Below are 25,000 nucleotides of genomic sequence, written 5' to 3' on the forward strand. Positions count from 1 at the left end.
AATGTTTATTTGTTTTTATTATTATCAGAAATAACAAGACTCGGCAAGAAGAGGGATCCGAGGCGATTCTACGGGATGGTGTGGGATCGGGCGTGGGGAAAAACACAGACAATTCCAATGAATATACAGTTCTCAATCCCTCTAAGGCGGCAAGCACACGCACACACACACACACACACACACACACACACACACAAAACGTAGCTATCTCTGGTGGTCAGGCTGGACCGTGGTGTAGACGCAACTGTCCCTGGATCGGCGCCGGACGAGCCGGCCTTGCTCTCGCCAGGGGGGGCAGGAGAAACCGCGGTGCTGTCGACCTCCTGGACTTGGCCCAAGTCCGCCCACAGCCGCCAGGGAACCAGCTCCCGCGCCAAGCCGCGAGCAGGAGAGGGAGGCAGGTCCGCCCGCCGCCCGACCCCGTACTCTGAGTCAGCAGAACCCCAGAGCCAACCGAGGTGAGGCACGAGGCTCGGCAAGGCTCCCAGACACGATCAAGAGCACGATCAACTCAGCACAGCAACCAGGACGCTCTCTGCCGCCACAGGTTCCACACCAAAAAAACACGAGCGTTCTGGTTGTAATCTTCTTCTTCTTCCTTTTCTACCCCGAACAGAACCTTTTTATCCTTCTGCCCTCGTCACCTCCAATCGAGCCGTTTATTGGCCCACTGCCGTCGCCTTCTGCCAATCGTGATCATGGGGCGGAGCCATCCGTTGCACTGTCCTGTGACGTCACGGCCAGTCTTCAGAGAATACCAAAAGGGGTTTACGCAGACACACTTACCCTATCCCGTGTCCCTATCTAATTACGTGACATTTATCATTTCCCCCTTGAAGAAATGAACATTTACTCGACAACTTATCACCACTGAATTACTACTTATTACATCGAGATCCTGGTAAACTCAAACAGCATGGCATACCTAATTAAACATCCTAATTACCCTTTGAATGCATACCCCCCCCTCAAATGTAACACTGCCCCCTCCTCTGGTACCGCAGCTCCTGCAAGGTATATCACAGGCGCTACCGTACCAGCCTTAACACTTACTGACTCACACCTAATTAACCTAACGAAATAAAGTAGGAGGGGCAATGGGCAGCGAGTCGCAGCTAACTTACCTATCCTGCTTAATGTACTACCCCCTTATGGCCTTATCCTCGCCTAAACAATCATTCATTTTTTTTATTTTTATTTTTATTTTTTTTAAATTTTATCACATGAGAGCACTGAGCGAAGTTGCACTCCATCCTCCGGATCATCGCTCTTGCCCAGCACTCTTCCAGTGATCTGGGGAGGGGGAAACAAAAGGTTCCACAAAAACACAACACTTATACTTTACATTCCTACTCTAAGCCTTAACGACACTATTCACAGAATATTTACACTTGACCGCCTCCCCCAGTGGATGCTAATAGACCCAGCGTTACCTGGGGAGCCAATTTTCAAATTTGCTTGCCCCAAAATTATGCGGACATCATGCCCTTGCTGCACCTGTCAAGTTGTGCGGGATCGGGTGGGACTCACATCTTCACAACACTCACACCATGGTCATCATCACATTTCTAGGTCATGGTCCTCATTTTAATCATGCAGGCTGAATCCCGTCATGGCCGTGGGGTGGGTTACCACAAGATGATGGGGGCATCTCAGGTGCAACCAGGTGCAACTAACCCTAACAGCCCACAGGTAAGCTTCAGTCCAACCCGGACGTTTCTCCGCCCCACTCCCTTTGATTCCCTCCCCCCTGGTAGCCATCAGCTCTAATCCCGTACAACACTCTGGAAGGGGTCTCACTGGCTCCTCTGGCCTTCCTGGGTCGCCAAGGTCCTACCGGCCTTGGTCGCCCAACCAGACCCTCTCCCAGTTGCCTCCAGACACTGTCACCATTAGCCACCAGGTGGTGAATCGCCTTGAAGGGGGTCGCAATTCCCGCTCACCGTGAGCTTCAGCAATCCCTGTGGACAAGCACATCATCCCCACCCACAAAACCCACATGACTCTCCCACCCCATCGGCCTTACATGTGACACCTGCATTTCTAACACTTCACCGACCATGACCTTCCCTGTTACCACACCATGCCCAATAAAAAAACAATGTGTGCACCACACATTTCACTTCTTCACTTAAAACAACTCACACAGCACTTCTCACCCGATCCACGCACCAGCCATTGGACAGCCACTCGTGCCCGCTTTGTTTCCAATTACCCACTGTCCCGATTGTCACTCTAAAACCCAGCAGAACTTACAAACCCATGCCAATTTTCCCACAATTCATTTTTTTTTCCACTAAAGGAGGCACTTCGCCACAATCTCACCAGCCGTGCATGGCCCTATATGCTCAGCCCGATCTCGTCTCCCGGACCCCCGACAGTGATCTCTGGACCCGACCTATGAAAGGGCATCTCGGATAGACCTGGCGGTTCAGCAGGAGGATTCATCCTCTGAAGCATTTGGGTAATGCCAATTTCTCCCAGCCCCCCTCCCTGATCCTGGATCTCCGCCTGTCGGATCGTCACCGATGGCCTCTTTGGAACCTGACCCGGCCGACTCCACGAGGCCAGCCTGGCTGCGCACTCAGCTGCTCGGTGCACGGTGGGTGGATCCTGTAGCTCCACTAACGCTCGGACCTCAGGGTCAGGAAGAGCAGCTAAAAATTTCTCTAGTGCCAGTCTGTCCCACGCCTCCACTGTAAGGTCCCGATACGCGATCCTGACTGATTGGTAAATGTCCTGTGCCAGCTCCTGCACTGTCTCACCCGGCTTTAATCTGTGGTGCTGGAGCTGGGCCCGCACCAGATCACAGTTTGCCGCGAACCCAAACCGACGGCTCAACGCCTCGCAAATGTGGGAGCTGGTCAACATCCCCTCCGCGATCACGTTTAACACATCTGCGGCTGGTCCCCGCAACGTTGCCACCAAATTCCCTGTACGTTCCCGCTCATTCCACCCGTTTAGTCGGGAAATGCACTCAAATTGCGTCAGAAAAGCTTCAACGCTCCCTGACCCGTCGAAATTTACCAGGGGGATCACTTTTACGGTGGCCCGCTTCTCAGTTTCTCCCTTGTCCGAATCCAGCCCAGGGATCAAACACCCTTGTGGCTGCGTATCCAATTTCGGAGCCCACTGTGGCCAAAGATGTTCCGTGGTGAGGGTCCCATGGGTCAATTTTGCCTCCTGTTCCAAACGTTGAATGGACCGATTCACCTCTTCCCGCAGGATCTTCTGGGCCCGCACAACCTCCTCCAAGGCTCCGTCACGAGTTTGTAGCTGCTCCTCAACCAACCCGGACACTCTACTTACAAAAGACGGCTCTACCAGGCCTTTATCCAAGACTTCATCTTGGCTCATAATTTTATCTTGTGCGTCCAAACGAGCCTCCAATCCTTTTACCTCCTCCGCCAAATTCATCCATTGCTTGCTCAGCTCTCCCCACTCTTCAACTTGCAGCTGCATACGAGCATCCACACAGGCACGATGACGTTCCAGGCTTTCATCCACTTTATCAACCCGAATTTTCGTTGCATCAATTTTATCTACCAATTTTTTCCATATATTTTCCCCCTCCAATGTAATTTCTACCTTTGTTTCCTCCAATCTATCCTCGAATTTACTTTGTATTTCTCCCAATTTAACATCCACACACTCCTTCATCTCAGTTTTCATTTTCTCCATCTTTTCCCCCAATTCATCCCTAATTAAATCAATCCATGCACCCAACTGTACCCCCATTACCCCCAATTGATCTGTCATTTCTGCCCCCTGTGCCGTCATTTTTGCCATTTGTGCCCCCTGTGTCACGAATTGATTTTCCATTTGTGCCGTCATTTCTGCCATTTGTGCCCCATGTGCCGTCATTTTTGCCCCCCTGTGCTGCAATTGCACTCATTAAACGTTCCAACATTGTCCAGATCGTCATCGTGCCGGTTTCCGGCGCTGCCGGCTCCGTTACGGGCGATGAAGCACGGTCCACGCTCGGAATGGGGGAGGTTCCAACCCTACCCCCGTCTCTCCCCTCTTCCCCCGACTCGCTGCCAGACACGTGGCCTTCCTCCTCAAACATCTGCACATCCGCCATGGTGCAGAAGTCCCGTTTGCCGCCAATTAATTTAAATTTGAAAAATCCCGCCAAAATTTTCCCGCGCTCGCGCGCTTTTCTGTAATAATTTTATATTCCAATTCGTGGCGAGATTTTAATTCTGGTATATAATTTAGAGGGGTTCGAACATCCAACACCCTGACACCAATGTGACGTCCACGGGACTTGAACAGTCCTGCCAATGTAGAATGAGCCGAAACGATGGAGGCGATTTATTTGTTTATAACCCAAACATGGCGGTTCTAATCGCTCTACTGCAAACGGGACGAGGAAGGTGGCACGAGTCACTTTTCACTGAGTTGATGATGTTTATTTGTTTTTATTATTATCAGAAATAACAAGACTTGGCAAGAAGAGGGATCCGGGGCAATTCGACGGGATGGTGTGGGATCGGGCGTGGGGAAAAACACAGACAATTCCAATGAATATACAGTTCTCAATCCCTCTAAGGCGCCAAGCACACGCACGCACGCGCACACACACACACACACACACACACACACACACACACACACACACACACACACACACACACACACACACACACACACACACACACACACAAAACGTAGCTATCTCTGGTGGTCAGGCTGGACCGTGGTGTGGACGCAACTGTCCCTGGATCGGCGCCGGACGAGCCGGCCTTGCTCTTGCCAGGGGGGGCAGGAGAAACCGCGGTGCTGTCGACCTCCTGGACTTGGCCCAAGTCCGCCCACAGCCGCCAGGGAACCAGCTCCCGCGCCAAGCCGCGAGCAGGAGAGGGAGGCAGGTCCGCCCGCCGCCCGACCCCGTACTCCGAGTCAGCAGAACCCCAGAGCCAACCGAGGTGAGGCACAAGGCTCGGCAAGGCTCCCAGACACGATCAAGAGCACGATCAACTCAGCACAGCAACCAGGACGCTCTCTGCCGCCACAGGTTTCACACCAAAAAAAACACGAGCGTTCTGGTTGTAATCTCCTTCTTCTTCCTTTTCGACCCCGAACAGAACCTTTTTATCCTTCTGCCCTCGTCACCTCCACTCGAGCCGTTTATTGGCCCACTGCCGTCGCCTTCTGCCAATCGTGATCACGGGGCGGAGCCATCCGCTGCTCTGTCCTGTGACGTCACGGCCAGTCTTCAGAGAATACCAAAAGGGGTTTACGCAGACACACTTACCCTATCCCGTGTCCCTCTCTAATTACGTGACATTTATCATTTCCCCCTTGAAGAAATGAACATTTACTAGACAACTTATCACCACTGAATTACTACTTATTACATCGAGATCCTGGTAAACTCGAACAGCATGGCATACCTAATTAAACATCCTAATTACCCTTTGAATGCATACCCCCCCTCAAACGTAACAATATACATATATATATATATATATATATATATATATATATATATATATATATATATATATATATATATATGTGTGCTGGTCTATTTAGAAAATTTGACTATAACTGATTGAAATAAAAATAATAAAAATAAAATAAAACAGCTGATAACGATTCAGATTATAAAGTCGTAAATAATGACGTCATAGTGCTTTGTGCACACATGAAGTGGATGCCGTTCCAGATCGGTGCTATGCCTGTGATTGATGTTATTGAGTAGCTGTTCATTGATACATTTTAAATCCCTTCTCTCATCGATTGGTGCATCAAATGGCACAGCATCCTGTCAATTTTAAACGAATGATGGATGATGAGCGTGCTCATTGAATAAACTATTGAGAGATATAAAATGAAGCGTTTCATACTTGTCTGGTCGTGTAAAAAGAAAATTTATGCAAAATACAGGACACGCTGGGTGTCCCCAGGTTACAAAGGGAATATATTCTCACGAGTTGTTTATACAGTATGTAAAATGATCGCTCATTGACTCAGTGTTATAAATGGTGATAGCGCATGAGTGGGGGCGATACTCACCCGATGATTTAACAAGCTCAGTGGGAGACCAACCATCACCTTGTTACCCACGCTCGCAAAGTTCAAAAAAAGGAAAATGCCACATTTCAGTGTTATATTTACAGGTCCCCTGACATGCAAAACTTTCTGGTTATTTATATATTAACTTGGCCTTCCGAGTGAAGAAATCACCCGTTTTTTTTTTTATCAAAAATGGGATAATGAGAGCAATATTTCGATCATTTCTGGTGCTTTTCACAACTTGCTATGCCCCGCCCCTAAAAAAAGTTGACCAGTGAATCGCAGCGTTGACATCACATACAGAAACTCGCACAGAGTGGATTGACTCGAGATCTCTAGAGTCTAGACTAGTCCGATAAATCCATCGTCCGTCCGACTAGTCCGATAAATCCGTCGTCCGTCCAACTCGGCCGATAAATCTGACGTGCTGTAGCTTTTATTTATTATTCTCTTTTTTCAGTTTTCTACTGGTGCGACATGATGACAGTAGGAATAAAATAAATAAAAATGCAACAGAACATCAGATTTATTGGACTACTCGAGACAATTGTGTCACAAGGTGTCGTCCGACTAGTCCGATAAATCCGTCGTCCGTCCAACTCGGCCGATAAATCTGACGTGCTGTAGCTTTTATTTATTATTCTCTTTTTTCAGTTTTCTACTGGTGCTACATGACAACAGTAGGAATAAAATAAATAAAAATGCAACAGAACATCAGATGTATTGGACTACTCGAGACAATTGTGTCACAAGGTGTGTTCTGCACACAAGTTTTCATCGTATCCGGACAGCAAAATTGCTTCGTTTTATGCGCAGAGAGATAAGGCCGATGACATCGGCTGGCCTTGCTTGTGATTCATTCGCCGAGGAGCAACATGTCCGCTGCGCTGTTCACGTCACCTCACTAAAATATTTCTGATATCGAGCAGTATGCAAGTCGAATTTACATTATTGAATTACGAATAGGATTTAGTCTAACCAGTTGTTATTGCCAAGTCTTCCTTCGATGTCCTCCCGATCATCATGAACTCCGGGAATTTCATCGCCATTTTCCTCTGCTTGTCCTGCTTCGGGCTCAAACTGCTAAGGCTGTATTTCATTTCCAGCTTCCTGAACTTCACCTCCCGCGACTATGTTATCTGACAATTCTCCATGTGATTCAGACCAAAATCCTTCATTTCTCTCACACTCACTGTCGTTACCAGACAAATGAAAGTCCATGTCATCCATTATTCAAAACCAAATGTTCGATTTTTTTTAAAGCAGAAATGAACGAAGCGATTGAGTCGACCAATCAAATGTGGAAACACACAGCAAGCCAATAGAATCACGTAGACCACCAACCCGAGTAATTAACGTGCAGCCTTTGTAATCCTGTGGGTTACGCCCCTCCCTTTCAGGAGAATTTTTAGGGGCGTTTCCGAAGACGTTTGTTTTTTTAATTTTACATTTTACAGAATGAGTATTGTGACAAAACATTGTCAGATCTGAAATCACGATGAAAAACTCCAATCGGACATATATAAATGAAATTTCAGTACTTTTGCATGTCAGAGGACCTTAAAAGTCCACAAAGCTCAGATTCATTTTGATCAGAGAAATTTCTCTGTCTTGTCAGATGAAAGACTGTTTATTCTGTTATCATATGCTGCACTAGTAGCACAGAACAATGCAGAATACTCAAGCATCCCAGAATACTGTCAGTTTGCCTTTGAAATGTGAAAAAATAAATTTAACTGATGTTTTGATGCACTCGGTACACCTGGAAAATATGACGTCAATACGTCCTGGGCAGGAAGGATGTACAGTACAGTAGGTTTTAGCTTTTAACCTCAGCAGCATAAAAGTGGACACATTTTATTTTGTCCTCATAGCTACTTCTAAAGCAATTGGTTATTTTACATTCATCAGTTATGCTTTAGAAAGGCTATGTTAGTTCTCTTTGTGAGTTTCAAAGCAAAATAAATTTGATAACGCCTGATTTCGAAGCTGTTTGCTGCACGAACTCAGAACCAAATTACTGAGCCAATTTTTTGATGTTTCTGTTTGATGAAATTCTCCCGAAACAAGGGTGAAAGCCACTCAAGGTTTTTGGGTTGTATACAGCACTGTAATGTAATTGGTAATCGACACTCACACTAACTCCAATTGGCCGATGCCGAATTCCGAAAAATTGCTGATATCAGCCTGCACAGATTACCAATTCCGATATCGGCCAAGCACTAACATATATATATATATATATATATATATATATATATATATATATATATATATATATATATATATATGTATATATATATATATATTGTTACGAATTTGGAATTCAATTGCACACAACATACAGGTTCCCTTAGTCAGCTATGTCGACAAGTGCATGTTCCCGAGATAGCTCACCTTCCATTGTTGAAATGTTCAGAGATCGATTAGATGCGCTGCGGATCGATTTAATAGTTAGGGAACGAAACAATGGAGACGTCCCTCCCCCTCTTCTGCAAAGAGGAAGAAGAACCCTGCCATCCCGTGACGTCAACAACTCCCTCCCACCCGTGGTTGAGCGGGGGGTGGATCACGAGGGCACGAGTCACGCCGGGTGCGGGGGAGGGGGTGCAAAGGATAAAGAGGACATCTTTTCTTTGTTCAAAAAGAGTTCGTGAAAGTCCCATGCAAAGAGTTCGAAAAGAGTCCCGTGGTAGGGCTGAATTTGTGGGAGTCCCATGGCAGAGTTCGTGTGATGAGTCCCATGGGAGGAGTAAGCTTTTTGCTTCAGCAGTTGGGGGAGTCGGGAGGAAGCCAGAAGCCAAGGAGCTGCGTGGAAGTCCGGGCGTCGCGAAGGAGACGCGAGCTGGAGGTGCAGCCTTGCCTGCTGTGTCGCGCAAACCGCGCGTTAGTGTGGAGAGAGCTCGCCTGTCACATGGAAGGCCCGAGCTCGACCGCGGCTGCGCTAGCTGCCGTGGGGAAGGAGCATCGCGGGTCGCCCAAGCGCGTTCATGTGGAGAGAGCCGGAAAGAGCTCGCCTGCCACACGGAAGGCCCGAGCTCGACCGCGGCTATGCAAGCTGCCGTGGGGAAGGAGCATCGTGGGTCACCCAAGCCAGACACCACGAGGGTGCAGGTAACCTGCAACGGTCTCGTGGGACTCGTTTGGTCTGCCAAGTCCCACGCCATTAAGACCGGAGAGGTCCAGTCTGACCCCATTGCCTTTGATGGGGTCTTTTTCCTGCTTTTCTTTCGAATGAATGTTGTGGCGCCGAGTCCCGCAAGTAAAACTGTGTAAGTGACTGTACATTAATAATTGCTTATAGACGGTTGTAGTTGTTTTGTTGCTTGTATAATTGCATACGTGTTTCATTATAATAAATGTCCTTGTGTAAATGTAAACCTGCTCGTTTTGTCCATTCCCTCATTGACTGAACATTTCGTGTGTTGGGAGTTAGAAAGCCATTGGTTTGCTGTAATAGGGGGACATTTGGACCGACTGTTCTCGGCGATTACGCCGCTCGGAATCGCGCACGGACAGGCTCGCCTCGGCGATTTGTTCCGTACGAGATCCGTCGAGGGTGGAATACCCTGGTAGTTGGATCACATGGGTATTTAGGTACATTGAGGATTGGCAATCGACCCTACCCCACGTGATCTGTCAATTGGCGTATTTGGGTTATTGTACAAGGACCCGTCGCTCGGAGTTATCTGGGCGATCTATATTCCGGGCGATCGGTCGGGCCGACTCAACTTGCGGCTCCGTCCAGAGCGGTCGGTTGGCGGCCGACCCCTGGCCTGTAACAATTTATTTATATATATATATATATATATATATATATATATATATATATATATATATATATATATATATACAAACACATACACAAACTGTATATAAAACAGAAGAGCAACTCTGACACTGAATGCGACATGATGCTGATCTCAGGCACATAAATTATTTTTTATTGCTAACAGGTCGTGCAGTATTAGCATTTTGTGTTGTGAGACTCGACTTGTGCCTTGCTACCTCATAAAGTTACAGGGTTTGAGATATTTATGTATACCGTGGTGTGCTTATACATTGTGTAAGCATACGAACCGTGCTTTCCTATTGTCTCGGGTCGCTCACCTGTATTTGATTTTTCTTTTATTTATTTATTTTTTTCATTTACGGATGCTTTCCGATGGTTCTGTGATTTATTCCTGGTGTATCAGCTTTGATTTCCATCGGCACACAAAATTATCCTGCTTCCCCATTGTCTCGGGTCACTCACCTGCACTTTTTTCGTTTATTTCTGTTTCATTTATTGATATAGTCCGATGATTATGTGAATTTACCAGTGTAGCAGCTTCGATGTACATCGACATGCAAAATCTCAGGTTTCTACATCACCCAGGTTCTGATCTTTAATATCAGTCAGTAAGTGAGTGAGTGAGTGAGTGAGTGAGTGAGTGGTAAGAAAGAGCTTTATATAATACTCGCAAATACCCATCTACGACGGGTATGGGTGACAGGACGGATCACAATACTCCGGTACAGTAGTTTCTTTGGATGATTTGCACCGCATTCAACAGTTCAGTTCATATTGGTGGTGTGTCTGGGTGCCCATGGTAACGTTTGAGACCGGTAGCTTTAGATTGCTGACATTGACACGAAGTGCCAGATGAGCAACACGAATGATTTGACATATTCATCGTTTCTTTATTACCTCCATCAACAGATTAACAACATGGCAGGATAAAAGTCGTAAATGCTGTGTTGAACAAATGTCCTGAACTCATGGACTTAGTTAAGTAAAGCACGTCGTCTGGGACCCGGCCGTCGGTTTTCCGCCGATTGTGACATCATCAATTCCCTCTGAAAATTCTATCTATATTCGATTTTTTGAATCCACTATCACCTGCGTTAATACATGGAACACATAATGTGAAGATTTCGGAAGTATGAACAGAATATGTTTGGAGAAAAGTGTGTTAGAAGTTCCAGGCTTACGCCCATTATAATGTGTGTGCGTGTGTGTGTGTGTGTATATATATATATATATATATATATATATATATATATATATATATATATATATATATATATATATATATATATATATATATATATATATATATATATATATATATATATATATATATATATATCTTCTCTTCTCTATACTAGTAAGTGAACAAACTGCCATGGTTTCCGAGACACGTGGCGGAGGGATGAGTCTGAGCATTGGCACACATGTCCAGTATTGCTTCGGATTCCAAATGTCCCCTTTTGGAATGGATCCATTATCGGAGTTCCGTGGCAAAAGGGTCCATCCGTGACAAAAGGGTCCAAAATTGCTGTGATGGGTCCCCACCTTGAAACAGCCGAAAACCCCCCACCATACGAACACCGGACGAATAGCGTAGCGAGATGGAGTGTGTGCAACCGCTCAGCCAAAGGCGTGCCAACATTTCCAATCGTGTTCATTTGGTTCATAAAACGAGGCCCTGTTTATTTCCTTCCAGTTCTTCCAGACTGTAGTGAGCATTCTGTAAGCCACAAGATGCCGAAACGTAAAAATGCAGACACGCGTGCAACAGCAGTGCGAAATCGGAAGCGCAGCTATCAAAATAATATCTTGCCACATGCAATCGGTGAATTGCAAGACTACAATGAGAGCCCATTCCCCATCCCCCCCGCCCCCATTCACATGGACACTATGTGCTCTTCCTGTGGCGCATACATGTGGAAAGCTGAACTGCATTCCGGTTGCCTCAGGGTGAACACTAAATTTTCCACCTGCTGTATGCAAGGAAAAATTGTTCTTCCCAACATCAGTGAACCATCTCCCCTCTTACAAAACCTTTTCACTGACCACACCTGAAGCAAGGGATTTTCGATCCAACATTCGGGCATACAACTCGAGTTTAGCGTTCGTGTCATTGGGTGTACAGGAAGACATGTTACCCACAAGGGGCCCATATACGTTCAGAATCCATGGCAGTGTTTATCATAGAATCGGACATTTTTTTCCCAAGAGCGGAAAAACGACGAAGTTTTCACAAATCTATATCTACGACACTGCCAATGAAATCGCTCATCGAACAGCATGGAACAGCGACCTGCACCGTGATTTGCTTCAAAAGCTACAGACAGTACTGCATGACTGTAATCCATTCGGAAGTGCTGATAAGCAAGTCGACAAATTACTGGAACAAGAAAAAAATGATTCCATGAAGTTCGTTTTGAGAGCAGACCCAACGACAGATTTACGGCGCTATAATCTACCGACGGCAGAAGAAGTCGTGGTTATCTTACCAGGAAGTACTCACTCTCAAAGCAACCATCACACTGTTCTCCCTCCAAGCCTCCCTCTCACCTCTCTCAAATCTCCCTGCTCACCTTTCTCCTTCAACTCTCCCCACCCACCCTTCTCAAACTTGCCCCCCCCCCCTCTCATCCACAAAGCTGCCTCCTTCCACTGCCCTCTCTCCTCCATCTCTTCACTCCACCTCCTCAACTGCCTTCTGCCCCCTCTCTTGTCCCCCCCGCTCTCCCAGCACCACAGAGCCATTTCTCCTCCTCATCCGGCCCCTCACCTAGCTATTCTACAATCCCCACACTCTCTCAACAACTCTCCTTACCTCCCTCCCTCCTCCCTTGTCCTTCCCTCCCCCTCCCCTCCCCTGCACCCAAAGCCTCCTCCCCTCCCTCTTCATAAACAGTGTGGACCTCAAATATCCAGGGCCTTCACTCAAACCTTTCATATCTTTCCATACAGGTTGCCACTGACAAACGAGACATAATCTGCCTAACAGAAACTTTCCTCCCCCAAGACGTGTCTGACTCCCAAGTATCTCTCCCTGGTTACTCCCTCCTCTGGAATGACAGACCTGATCATTGTCCTGGTGGAGTTGCTCTCTTAATCAAAGACTCTATTCCTCACTCTTCATGCACTGCCCTCACTCCCCCACACTCCCAGGAATACCTCTGGCTATGGCTTCTCCTCCAATCCCACCTCATGTTAAGATGTGTACTGTACCCTCCACTAAACAGTGATGACTCCATTTACACCTCACTATCCGAGAACATGGATCAACTTCTATCTTCTCATCCAAACTCTCTCTTCCTCATATGTGGCGACTTCAATTGTCATCATGCCAGTTGGCTCGGTGTGGGTACCTCCATCACCTGTCATGGCACTTCAGCAAAAGATTTCTGCGACTCATTGGGACTGACTCAATCGGTCAACTTCCCAACACGGATGTCAGCCAATGGTACTCCATCTCTTCTGGATCTGATTTTGACAAATTTCCCAGACAATATTTGCTGCTCTTCCTCCACTCCAATCAGTTCTTCTGACCACGTCCTTGTCAAAGTGGACATCTCTCTGGCTATCATCAGAGAACCACCTCACCGCCGTCGAGTCTGGCATTTCACTCAAGCTGACTGGAAGGGACTCCAAGCAGCCATCAAACTTATAGACTGGTCTCCCATCGCTACTTTCTTTAATATCAACTCATCCTGGGAATTCTTTCAAAGAAACTTGCTCTCCCTCATGCACAGGTTTATCCCCTCTCATCTTGAGTTGTCCTACCCTTGCTCCCGCCCTTGGTTCACTGAAGCTTGTGGCGAGGCAGTTGTCCTGAAACAACTTGCCTTTGCCTCATGGAAAGCAAACCCAACTGAGGGCAATCTCAGTTCCTTCCACAAAGTTCAGAACAAGTGTGTCTCTACTCTCATAAGAGCCAGAAAACAACATATTTCCAATCTTAAGTCTGAACTTTCAAACCACTCTCCCTCCTTAAAATCCTGGTGGCATCTAATTATATGTGTTTCTGGTGTATGTTCCCCCTCCATTCCCTCCCTTACCTCAAATGGCCGCATTGCTGATACTGCACGTGAAAAGGCTGAATGCCTAAACTCGGTGTTTTAATCGAAATCTTGTGTCCAAACGCCATCGCTTTCTCTACCCACTGTCCCTGGACTCTGTGTTCTTTTCTCCTGACAAGGTGGAGAGTTTGCTGTCAAACCTCGACTCAGATTCTGCAACCAGCTCAGATGGCATCAGCCCACGTGTCCTAAAAACCTGCTCCTCTGCTCTTGCTCACCCTCTCTCTGTTCTGTCCACCCTCTCATTTGCTTAATGTCATCTGCCATCTGCTTGGAAATCAGCAAACATTACTGCCCTGCATAAAAAAGATGCAAAAACAGATCCCTACAATTACAGACCAATCAGCCTTCTCCCAATCATCAGCAAGGTTATGGAATCCATCATTGCTTCAGACATTAAATCCTCCCTCTTCTCCAATGACTTGATTTCCGATCATCAATTTGGTTTCAGACCAGGTCACTCTACCCTGGATATGCTGCTTCTGCTCTCCCAACAATGGATGGAGGTCCTCAATTCCGGCATGAAATCCGAGCCGTATCCCTGGATATATCGCGTGCTTTCGACACGGTCTGGCACCCTGCCCTGCTCACCAAACTCTCTTCCTATGGTATCCAAGGCCATCTCCAGTCTTGGCTCGCAGACGTCCTCTCCTGTCGCAGTCAACGTGTGGCCCTAAATGGAGTTTTCATCCCCTCTTCCTGTCCAAGCTGGAGTCCCTCAAGGTAGCGTTCTGGGCCCTGTTATTTTTCTGGTTTTCATCAATGATCTGTCTGACTCTCTGGAAAATCCTCTATCTCTTTGCTGATGACTCCACCCTCTGCCATACCATCTGCCATCCCTCAGACCAGCATGCAGCAGCAGCTTCTTCGCTCACTGCAGATTTGGGTAAAACCACAAACTGGTCCAACACCTGGAACATGTCTTTCAATCAGGACAAATCTCACATTCTCACCATATCTCTCCGAAAGGACCGTTTAGAACCCCCCCCCCCCATCCACTTTCTCAACAATCCTCTGGAAGAAGTCCTTTCTTTCAAGCTTCTGGGTCTCACTATCTGCCATGACCTTTCCTGGGAAAGCCACATTTCGAACCTGGCCTCCAAAGCCAGTCGCCGACTGAGAAACCTCCATCGTCCAAAGTCCTTCCTCGGCCAACCTGAGCTCCTGACCACTTACATCGCTTTTGTCCGCAGCCTGATGGAGTACTACTCTCCCCTCTGGTCTGGTGCTCCTGCCTCCCACCTTTCTTGGCTTCACGCTGTGGAAACCAGGGCATTTCGGATCATTGGCATCTCCCGCGATGAGGCTGAGTCTTTGGGCCTCTCACTCTCTCACCTCAGGCTGGTCGGTGGTCTTTCTGTCTTCTACCGTCTCCTCTCCAGCCTTGCCCCCCCTGAAATTTCTGCAAGTTGTCCCCACCACATTTCCGCAGGGTGCTCAAGGTCCGCCAACATCCTTCTGGTAAAACCACAAAAATCACGAATCACTGCTCACCTTCACTCTTTCATTCCTCTCTTTTCCCGCGTTTGGAATAAACTTCCTCACTCTGTTCAATCCCATTCTTCCCTCCAGGCCTTCAAAACAGCTGTTCACCACCACCTCTTATCAACCCCCATCCAAATCCTCGATCTTTTCTACCCCCGATAATCCATCTAAGCCCACCTCCTTCAAATTCCCTGCTTTTCTTCCTGAAAGTCCCTGTAATGCCCATCTTGTATTCATGTTCCCCACCCCATCCCACTCCCTTCCACAGATCTCCTAATGTCTCTGTTCCCCACAGTTTTGTCCTCCCCACTCCTGCTCCTCTTGTCTCATGCCCCGCTTGCTGTGCGTTGTGTGTTCGCTCTCATACGAGCCTCGAGAAGGTATCCAAAAAAATAAAAAAACAGTGCTGATGTTCAATCGCAACGCGACATCGTTTTGTACGAGCGGTCAAGCCTGGATCCGGAAAATCGTGACATTATCCGCATCAATGAGACCCACCCCGATTATGACCCTCTTTATTCCGTGTTGCTACTACCACATGGAGATCTGGGCTGGACATTTACCATGAAGAAACGAGACGGCAAATGCGTCAGTACTATGGAGTTTTACGCTTACCACTTGATGGTTAGAAGTAACTTTAATGTAATACTAAGTCGTGGTGGATTACTACAACAATATATTGTCGATCAATACACAAAGGTTGAACAAGGACGCCTGAACTACGTCTCCCACAATCAACGGTAATTGCGGGTGGAGCTGTATCAAGGACTATCTGATGCAGTCGCCGCTGGAGATACTGACAGTGCCTTAATCGGTCGCCGAGTTGTCCTTCCATCATCATTTACCAGAAGCCCACAAAATATGCATCAACGGTTTCGGGATTTGATGGCTATCATTTGGCGATATTCGAAACCTGACCTCTTCTTAACATTTACGTGCAACCCCAAATGGGAAGAAATCCAGAATGCGTTATTTCCTAAACAGGTTGCCGCTGATCGGCCAGACATCGTAACCAGAGTTTTCAATCAAAAGAAGAATGCTTTCCTACACGATATTGTGGTTGGTCAAACATTTGGAAAGGTTCTCGCGTACGACTGCATCATGGAATTTCAGAAACGAGGGCTGCCTCACCTTCACACGTTGGTGATTCTTCTCAAAGAAAGTAGGCCTCGATCACCAGACCATGATGACAAATTTGTCATGGCAGAAATTCCTGACCCATCGCAGACTCGATTGCATAACGTGATCGTATAGAACACGGTACACGGACCATGCGGCACGGCTCATCCTCGATTACCTCGATGGAAAAGGCAAATGCACTAAACAATTCCCCAAGCAATTCTGTGAAACGACGTGAAGCATGCACGATGGCTACCTCTTATACAGAAGAATGGATTCTGGACCTCAGGTAAAAAAAACACGGAGTGAACGTTGATAACCACTGGGTCATTCCTTATAACCCGTACCTGTCCACCAAGTACAAAGCCCACATCAATATTGAAGTCTGCTCGACGGTCATGGCAGTAAAGTATCTCTACAAATATGTCCATGAAGGACCAGATCGTATTATGGCCGCTGTATGTGAAGATGATCAACAACAAACTGACAACGACATGAACAAGATCAACCGGTTTGTGGATGCGAGGTACGTTTCCGCATGCGAAGGCTGCTGGCACTTGTTCCACTACGATCTACATGAATGATCAATGTCTATTCAACATTTGGATATCCATCTTCCGAACCAAAATAGAATCGTCGATGTTCCTAGACAGGCTGCAGAAGCTTTAGACCATGCCAAAGAAACAACCCTCACTGCATGGTTTATTTGTAACCGCAACTACCCCAAAGCCTGTTCTATTCCATACCACGAGTTCCTAGAACACTTCACGTGCAACAGCACTACGTGTAAATGGTCACCTCGGAAACGGGGAACACAATTGGACGCTTATACAGTGCCAGTCCATCCGAAGGTGAACAATTCTATCTTCGTTTGCTGCGGCATCATTCACCTAGATGTACATCATTCGAAGATTTATGGTGAGTCCCTGAAGGCACCATTGGGGACATATTCAAAGCGACAGCATTGGGTCGAGGTTTCTTGGAAGACGACCGCTCATGGAATAACCGCTTCGAAGAGGCTGCCATGTCAGGTTTCCTGAATGAACTGCGCACTCTTTTCATCACTATTCTCTTATTCTGCCAACCTGCCCAATTATTCTCCTCATTCAGAAAATGTTTTAAGGAGGACATACTCAATAATGCTAATCGGGCTGGCATTACATTGACCGACGATAAATTAAACAACAGGACCCTAGGAGCCATCGAGGAACTCCTCCGCTATCATGGAAAATCATTGCAAGATTATCCTGACATGCCCCAACTCAGCCACGCGACCGATGCTGAACGTGATCCATCCTCTTTTCTCATGACTGGCTACGATGTTCAATCAGAAAAAAAACAAGGCGGATCACAACTGCAGACTCCTCAATCAAGATCAAAGGGTGGTATACAAAGCGGTGATGGAAAATGTGACAATGAAGAATGGGGCAGTGTTTTTCGTCGATGGCCCTGGGGGCACAGGGAAAACATTTCTTCACAACACCATCCTACACAGCGTTCGTTCCATGAAGCTCACCACACTCACAGTAGCATCTTCCGGGATAGTGGCCGAGTTGTTGGACGGAGGTCGAACTGCTCATTCTCAGTTCAAAATCCCTATACCTATACAGCCACACAGCACGTGCAATATTCCAAATAACTCTGCATTGGGTACACTGATCAAAGGAACGTCTGTCATAATCTGGGACGAAGCTCCAATGATGCACAAGCAGGTCTTTGAATGCTTGCATCGCTCATTGTGCGACAATTATGAAGACGGAAAAGTCTTTCGGAGGCTTGATCGTCCTATTGGGTGGTGATTTCAGACATGAGTTTCCAGTCATCAGACATGGACGTGAGGCGGACATTGTCGAAAGTAACCTGAAGAGATCGTTCCTCTAGCAGGAGGTTCAATTATTTCACCTCACCATTAACATGCAAGCTCTGATGGGCTCGTCTCACCAAAACCAAGCTGTCAACGATTTTCAGACTTTCTTGCTGTCGATTGGAGATGGCAGAAAACCTACAAATCCAGATGTAGGGAAGTGCAAAATACACCTATCGTCAGAAATCTGCATTGACCCGTTATTGGTGGCATCAACGAGCTCACAGGTCTGTTTTACCCGACTTAACTACAGCAGAGCAAAACTGTGTCTAACAAATGAAGATGTTGACATGATCAACGATAAAGTCTTACAAACCTTCCCAGCTGGCGAAACGCAGACATATCTCAGTGCTGACAGCGTATCTGATCCAGGACAGATGTACCTCTGTCAGACGGAGTCCTTAAACTCAATAACACCAGCGGGCTTACCACCACATAAACTCTGTCTTCAAGTGTCCACCCCAATAATACTGCTCAGAAATTTGGACCCGCGTAATGGATTACAGAACGGAACGAGACTGCGCATAATCAGCCTTGGAAGCCGGCTTATCGAGACCGAGATCATGACCAGGAAAAAGACAGGCAAATACGTCTTCATTCCCAGATTAACTCTGACCCCATCAGACTCTGGACTGCCTTTTGATCTACGAAGACGCCAATTCCCAATACGACAAGCGTATGTGATGATCATCAACAAGAACCAGGGACATACTCTCACTTTCGTGGGCATTAATCTGACCAATCCCATCTTCTCAGACGGTCAGTTGTATGTGGCGTAATCACGTGCGCAATCGATGGAGTGTATCAAAATACTGCCACAACTGAGTCAAACCAACGACGGCTTCTACTACACGGATGACATTGTTTACAGTGGACTGGGTTAACATCAGTAAGTATGCTCTGCTTTTTTTGATAACAGGCATCCAATGATTTGCATTGTTATTGCAAAAAAGGTTAATTGTTTACCTACTTTGTTTGTCTTGACTTGTTTGTTTCAGAATGTGCAAGTGGTGTTAAATAGTTCCCTGAAGAAGAAACTGTACCTGCAGTAGTTCAACACACACCAATGTATTATTTTTATTTTTCAGAATACAAGAATAAGAATACAAGTTTCAGAATACAAGTTTAGAAGAAAAAAAAAGTCCGGAAATATTTATATCCTTAAATACAGTATATTTTGTATTGTTGCGGATCCGGGGTGGCGGGAATCTGACCCGGTGCGAGGTGCCAGCCTCGCCACCACCGTCGCCGGGAGTCTATAACGCCGGCTGGCTCGGCACAGGCCTCGGGTCACGCGTCTTCAATCGCGATACCAACGTAATCCTGTATCTTACCAGTTGGGGAGATAGAACGCAGAGTTAACCTCCGCCATCGAAGATCGGAGGTTACTGTTTTCACCCCTTTCTGTTTGTTTGTTTGTTTGTTTGTTTGATGGTGAACAGTATTACGGAAAAACTCCTCGACGGATTTCGACGAAACTTGGTGGGGGACGGTCCTTGCTCACCTCGCGGCTTTTGCACATTAGGTATGGTCCAAGGATCATGCCATTAGATTTTGGACTTGGTTCAAAGTCCAATATGGCCGCTATGGTGGCCATTTTGAAAAAAATATTTGAATTTCTTAATGTTTTAAGTGATTTCCAACCCCCCTCCCCCAAAAAAAAAATTGTTAGAGAAAAAAAAAAATTGCAACTTTTTTTTCAACAAACTTTCGATATTTTTTTTTTGCATTTCTACATGTTTTAAGTGATTTCCAACAAAAAACATGCCAAAACTATAATTGCGGCTGATTTTGGAACTTCAGGTGGATATACCCATGTAAAATCAATTTCTGTCTCAAGGAATCTCGTTATGACGAATGAATTGAGTATGTAAAAGTTAAAAGTAAAAGGGAAAGTTGCAAACTATAACTCTGTGAGCACTGTGTCAAATTGAATGAATAGGATATCAGGTTCACTTGAGTGACCTCGCAGTATTGGCGGCGGAGGTTTTGCACTCTACCGAGTGCTCCCCCTCCAGTTACAGACTGGCTTTGTCAGAGACCGAGCGGAGTCTACCAGCCTGTAACCACTTTTTGGTTTTATATGCCAATCTAACGGATCGTTCCTCGACGCGACACGCATTAATCCATAGTGACAACTGCATACAAATTAACAAGATTTATTGGGGACATCAGGGATCACAACACAAGCAATATACACGACAATGGTTTTATTAACAATCAACCCGTTCTTAACTAGGGGACCACGGCTAAAGGTTTCGAGGGGATTCTACGAAATATGCCTTACACAACACGTTCAAACAAACAGCATGCATGCACACAGAGTACTTGGTGATGGCTCATGGACGAGGACCGTGTCCAAGAGCACGAATGTCGCTCGTAACAAACAAGCGGGTGTCCATGGATTCGAACTCCCGCTCAAACGTCCCGTGCGGCAAGTAATCGCGGCGCAGCAACTCCCGTTGCCTCTTGTTAGTCATCGCGTGCGCGGCTCTCCTCAGCGTGTTCTGGCTCCACGCAATGTCGACGATGGGAGATCGCCGATCTCTCTCCAGGATTCAGCACACGAATCCCGGCCTGGCCTGTTCTCCATACAAGGCCCAAGTCGAGGTCCGAGTTCCACAGGCGGATCGGCAAACATGAACGAGCCGCGAGGTGAGCAAGGACCGTCCGAAGGTCCGGCGTCTCCTCTCCGGCCTTCCCGCCTCGAAGCCCGACTCCCGCTTCGTCCCCTCAGTTCCTCTTTCGGTCGAATCACCGACGTGCAGGTCGGTTCAGCGTCTCTCCCTTCGACACACGTCGCGCCTCGAGAGCAGCTGTTTTCACACCACCGATCTTTTGTTTCTCCTCTTCCCTTTCTTTTGGCAACTCTCTTTTCCAACTGAGAGCTCCTTATTTCTTTAGTTTCCTTTTTACCAACCCCCTCTCCAGGTGACTCAGTGACCAAAGGCTCCGCCGCTTCGCATCACTTCCTGTCCAGGCCACACCTCTCTCCCGAGGCCACACCCCTTCGCGTCACTGGCTGGGCAGGGCCTATCCAGGATGAGGAAGTAACAAGAGCAATCTCTCGTTTCACCACCGTATGAACATAAAAACAGTCTGTTACCCTACCCGACACACACCTATCATCCCTTATACCACACAACCTATCTATACATGAATATAATGGGGGAACTGAACTAATCCTATACTTAGCATTCCCATAAGGGCCATTTCCGTAACAGTATAATGAGGAAAAACACAATGTTGGCGTTTTTGAACTATTGCAAGCAAGTCATTCCTCAAACTTTTGAATGCCATACATGTGACCATTAGTGAAGGAAATCACCTTGGTATTGTAATTATTGAACTGCTATCATAATTTTAGAGACCTTCAGAGGTAATTGAATGTAAAATAAATTATTTCTTGCAAAAATGTAACAGCATCACATTTGACCATGCCAAGACAGCCAGTTGATCAGGAATTATGAAAGTTTTTGAAGTATTTTCCAAGCCAGTTTAAGAAATCCCTCCTGTAAGGAAAATAAGCTGTTGTTGTTGATACCCTCATCGAAGCAGAGGGTATTGCATTTGGGTCCGTATGTTTGTTTGTTTGTCCACACAGAACTTTTGTTTTTCTACGCAACCGCTTGTCGGATTGAGACTAATTTTTCACCATTGGTGCGACTACTCATGGATTAGGTTTTAATGATAATTATGACGTCATTAGGTCATGTGGCATGACAGCCATGCTGGAAAAACAGAAAACATTTGGACCTCTATCTCTGAAACTGCACCAAGGAAAAAATAGAAACTTGGGACATAGCAAGTACTCCTCATGTGGAATGAGTGTGATTTTTAATGATGTCATAGGTGCCTTCATTATGACATCATAATTGCATATGTAGAACGCTACATCGAATGAGTATGAAAAATTTTGAGGGTCATCTCAGGATAAAATGGACGACAATTTTTTTTGATGACCTCATCGGTCACGTGATTCAGCAGCCATATTGTTTTTTGAAAAAAACAAAACCTTAAAAAAAATCTTCTCTGAAATGGCTGAATATCTCGAGGCTAAACCTTACACATATGACTGCCTATCCATGAGGAAGATAAGGATCACACATATGACATCATAGGTCACATGGTTTGGCAGCCATAATGGATTTACCCTAAACCATCTAAAAATCTTCTTCTCCAGAACTGTGAGACAAATCGAGGGGAAACTCCACATAAATGTTCCCCATGGCATGCGTGTACAAAGTTGTTAAGAAATAATTGATGTCACATGGTTTGGCAGCAATAATGGATTAAAGAAAATATTAAATAATGTTTTCTCTGGAACCGCTTAATAAATCGAAGTGAAACTTCACAAATGTGGTCAAGTAGTGATGAGGCATACTTGTTTTAAATTTTAACTTGATCGGACACAGAGTCTCGCAGCCAGAATTATTTAATTTTTTGATGTGGTTTTTTTTTTTGAATAAGACTCACTGGGCTGTGCTGAGCCTGGTGTTGGCGCAGTGGTTCGGGCAACGGCTTGGGATCCAAAAGGTCCTGAGTTCAAGCCCCGTTGGGCCACTGAATTAATACACCAGGGGGTTGACTCAGCCTGTCATCCTTCCGAGGTCGGCAAAATGAGTACCAGTATACTGGGCCGGTGTATACCCCGGTTAAAATAGGTGTACCATATCCCTGTGTCGTAAGAGGTGACTAGGGTTGCGTCAGGAAGGGCATCCGGCGTAAAACATGTGCCAAATCACTATGCGGATCATACGGATGGTCCGCTGTGGCGACCCCTAACGGGAGCAGCCAAAAGAAGAAGAAGAAGACTCACTGGGCTGTGCCTGGATGGGTTTGAGGGCAGAGGAGCAGCAGCTGAAACCCAAATTATATCCAGGTTCCACCTGATGACTTCAACTTTGCTTTTTGCTCGTTTGGGTTTCTTCTGATTCCTCCAATGCACTCCTGTACCTATTTGGTCTGCCATTTGATCTGAATTTAATTTATGTCAATCCTGTTCTGAATTCAATTGAATTAAAAAAAATGTAATGGGTCAGGGTCAGGTGTCCAATCAAAGTGGGGTTGCATCAAAGCGGGACGTCTTGGAACACGGTCATTACTGCCAGCAGTGACAACATGGCAGTTCCAGTTATGTCTCATTAATTACGTAACACACCAATAAAAAAATGCCAAACAAAACTACACAAACACCACACAAAATACCCCACACATAACGACACACACACACACACACACACACACACACACACACACACACACACACACACACACACACACACACACACACACACACACACACACACACACACACACACACACACACGTCCTGGTGAGGGTCTGCAATCTCTGATTGCTCTTTTTCTTGTTGTTGTTTCTGCTGTTGTTTGGAGATGCAAACAAAAGCTTTGTTCACGGGGTGTACTAATTTAAGTTTTCATGTCACTTATTGCGGGAGGAAGGCCATAAAATTAAAAGGAGAGAGCATGGACAACTCAATCAGCCTGTCCCATCCACAATGTTTATTACGAACGGACAATTTTGTTTGGAATTTATATTTCCCATGACTAAAAGCATTGCAAGACATTATATTATTCAGTTCACCATTTCATGCATGGGACATATTTTGTGTCAAGAGCTAATTTTAAACGTGTTTTATGGAACCATTTATTCATTGCTCAGCACTCTCCAAGGCATAAAAATCCTATACTACATAAACAAAAGAAAACAAACAAAAAAAGAAGAAACATGAGACTTCAGCAAGAAGTGATCAATAAGTCCATAGTCTCGCAAATGTTAACAAAATGAAATAATTATTCTTTACATTTCAAGAGTCCTGTATTTATTAACTGATCTTACGACCAAGTCTGCACTTAACAACAAACCTTTAAAAACAAAATATATTTAATCATCCTTGTATATGGTAGGCTCTGGACTTAATGATCATGTATTTGGGTTTTTCTTCAAAAACGAAACCTAATCTGCACATCAATCTGATGATGATATTATAATCGAGTCAGGAGCAGACTTGCGTATATTTTTGGAGGACACAATGCAAACACGGTTTATGGTTTGGTATTATTATTTGCGGTTTGAGTAGCTATTCTTAAGACAGCGTGTACATGTACAGCGCCATCTTTTCTTCCAAAACGCATAACATCCTAATGTGTGAACATTGGTGCAAGGGCGCAAGGCTGCAAACGCTTCAGCGTTTTGATAAGCTTATACTATTTGGTGTCTTTATTATGAACGAAAATTAAACAAAATTAGAGCTGCAGCATAAATAAACTTTAAAAAAAATTAAATGCGCTATCAATGGGACGTACTGATGGTGGGATTTTATTTTGTCGCGCATTCGTATCTGCTCCAGAGACAGATATTTTAGTATCTACTGTTCCACCATATTAATCCGCCTGAGCATCCCCACCTTTTTCTCCATCGGCAGCACGAACGCAATGGAATATGGTAGGGTGGGTAAAGGAGCAATAAATTTGCACATACCGGAGAAGAGTGCCATAAAAATTCGACATTTGATCCCGTGCTTTTTGGAAAGGAGCGCAATTTTACGAGCTCCGCGGTTTATGGACTAAAATGGCCGATTGGACATCGAAAACCTAGGAAGAAAAAAGTGTAGTATGTTGTCATCCT

At 45.8% G+C, this 25,000-nt stretch overlaps 2 protein-coding genes across 4 annotated transcripts in view; one reads left to right on the forward strand and one right to left on the reverse strand.

Annotated features, from left to right (window-relative positions):
- Positions 1 to 25,000, reverse strand: part of LOC147027533 (uncharacterized) — a 148,486-nt gene that overhangs the window by 67,234 nt on the left and 56,252 nt on the right. The window lies entirely within an intron of this gene.
- Positions 24,459 to 25,000, forward strand: part of LOC147027535 (homeobox protein Hox-B8-like) — a 3,214-nt gene continuing 2,672 nt past the window's right edge. The window contains exon 1 of the mRNA XM_085877002.1: positions 24,459 to 25,000. This exon is cut by the window's right edge and continues 537 nt beyond it. Within this exon, the coding sequence (XP_085733128.1) occupies positions 24,988 to 25,000 (13 nt within the window). The 5' untranslated portion in view covers positions 24,459 to 24,987.

This window comes from Eptatretus burgeri, chromosome 4 (genome assembly GCF_056783735.1).
Source record: "Eptatretus burgeri isolate ZD-2024b chromosome 4, Ebu_testis_v1, whole genome shotgun sequence".
NCBI lineage: Eukaryota > Metazoa > Chordata > Myxini > Myxiniformes > Myxinidae > Eptatretus > Eptatretus burgeri.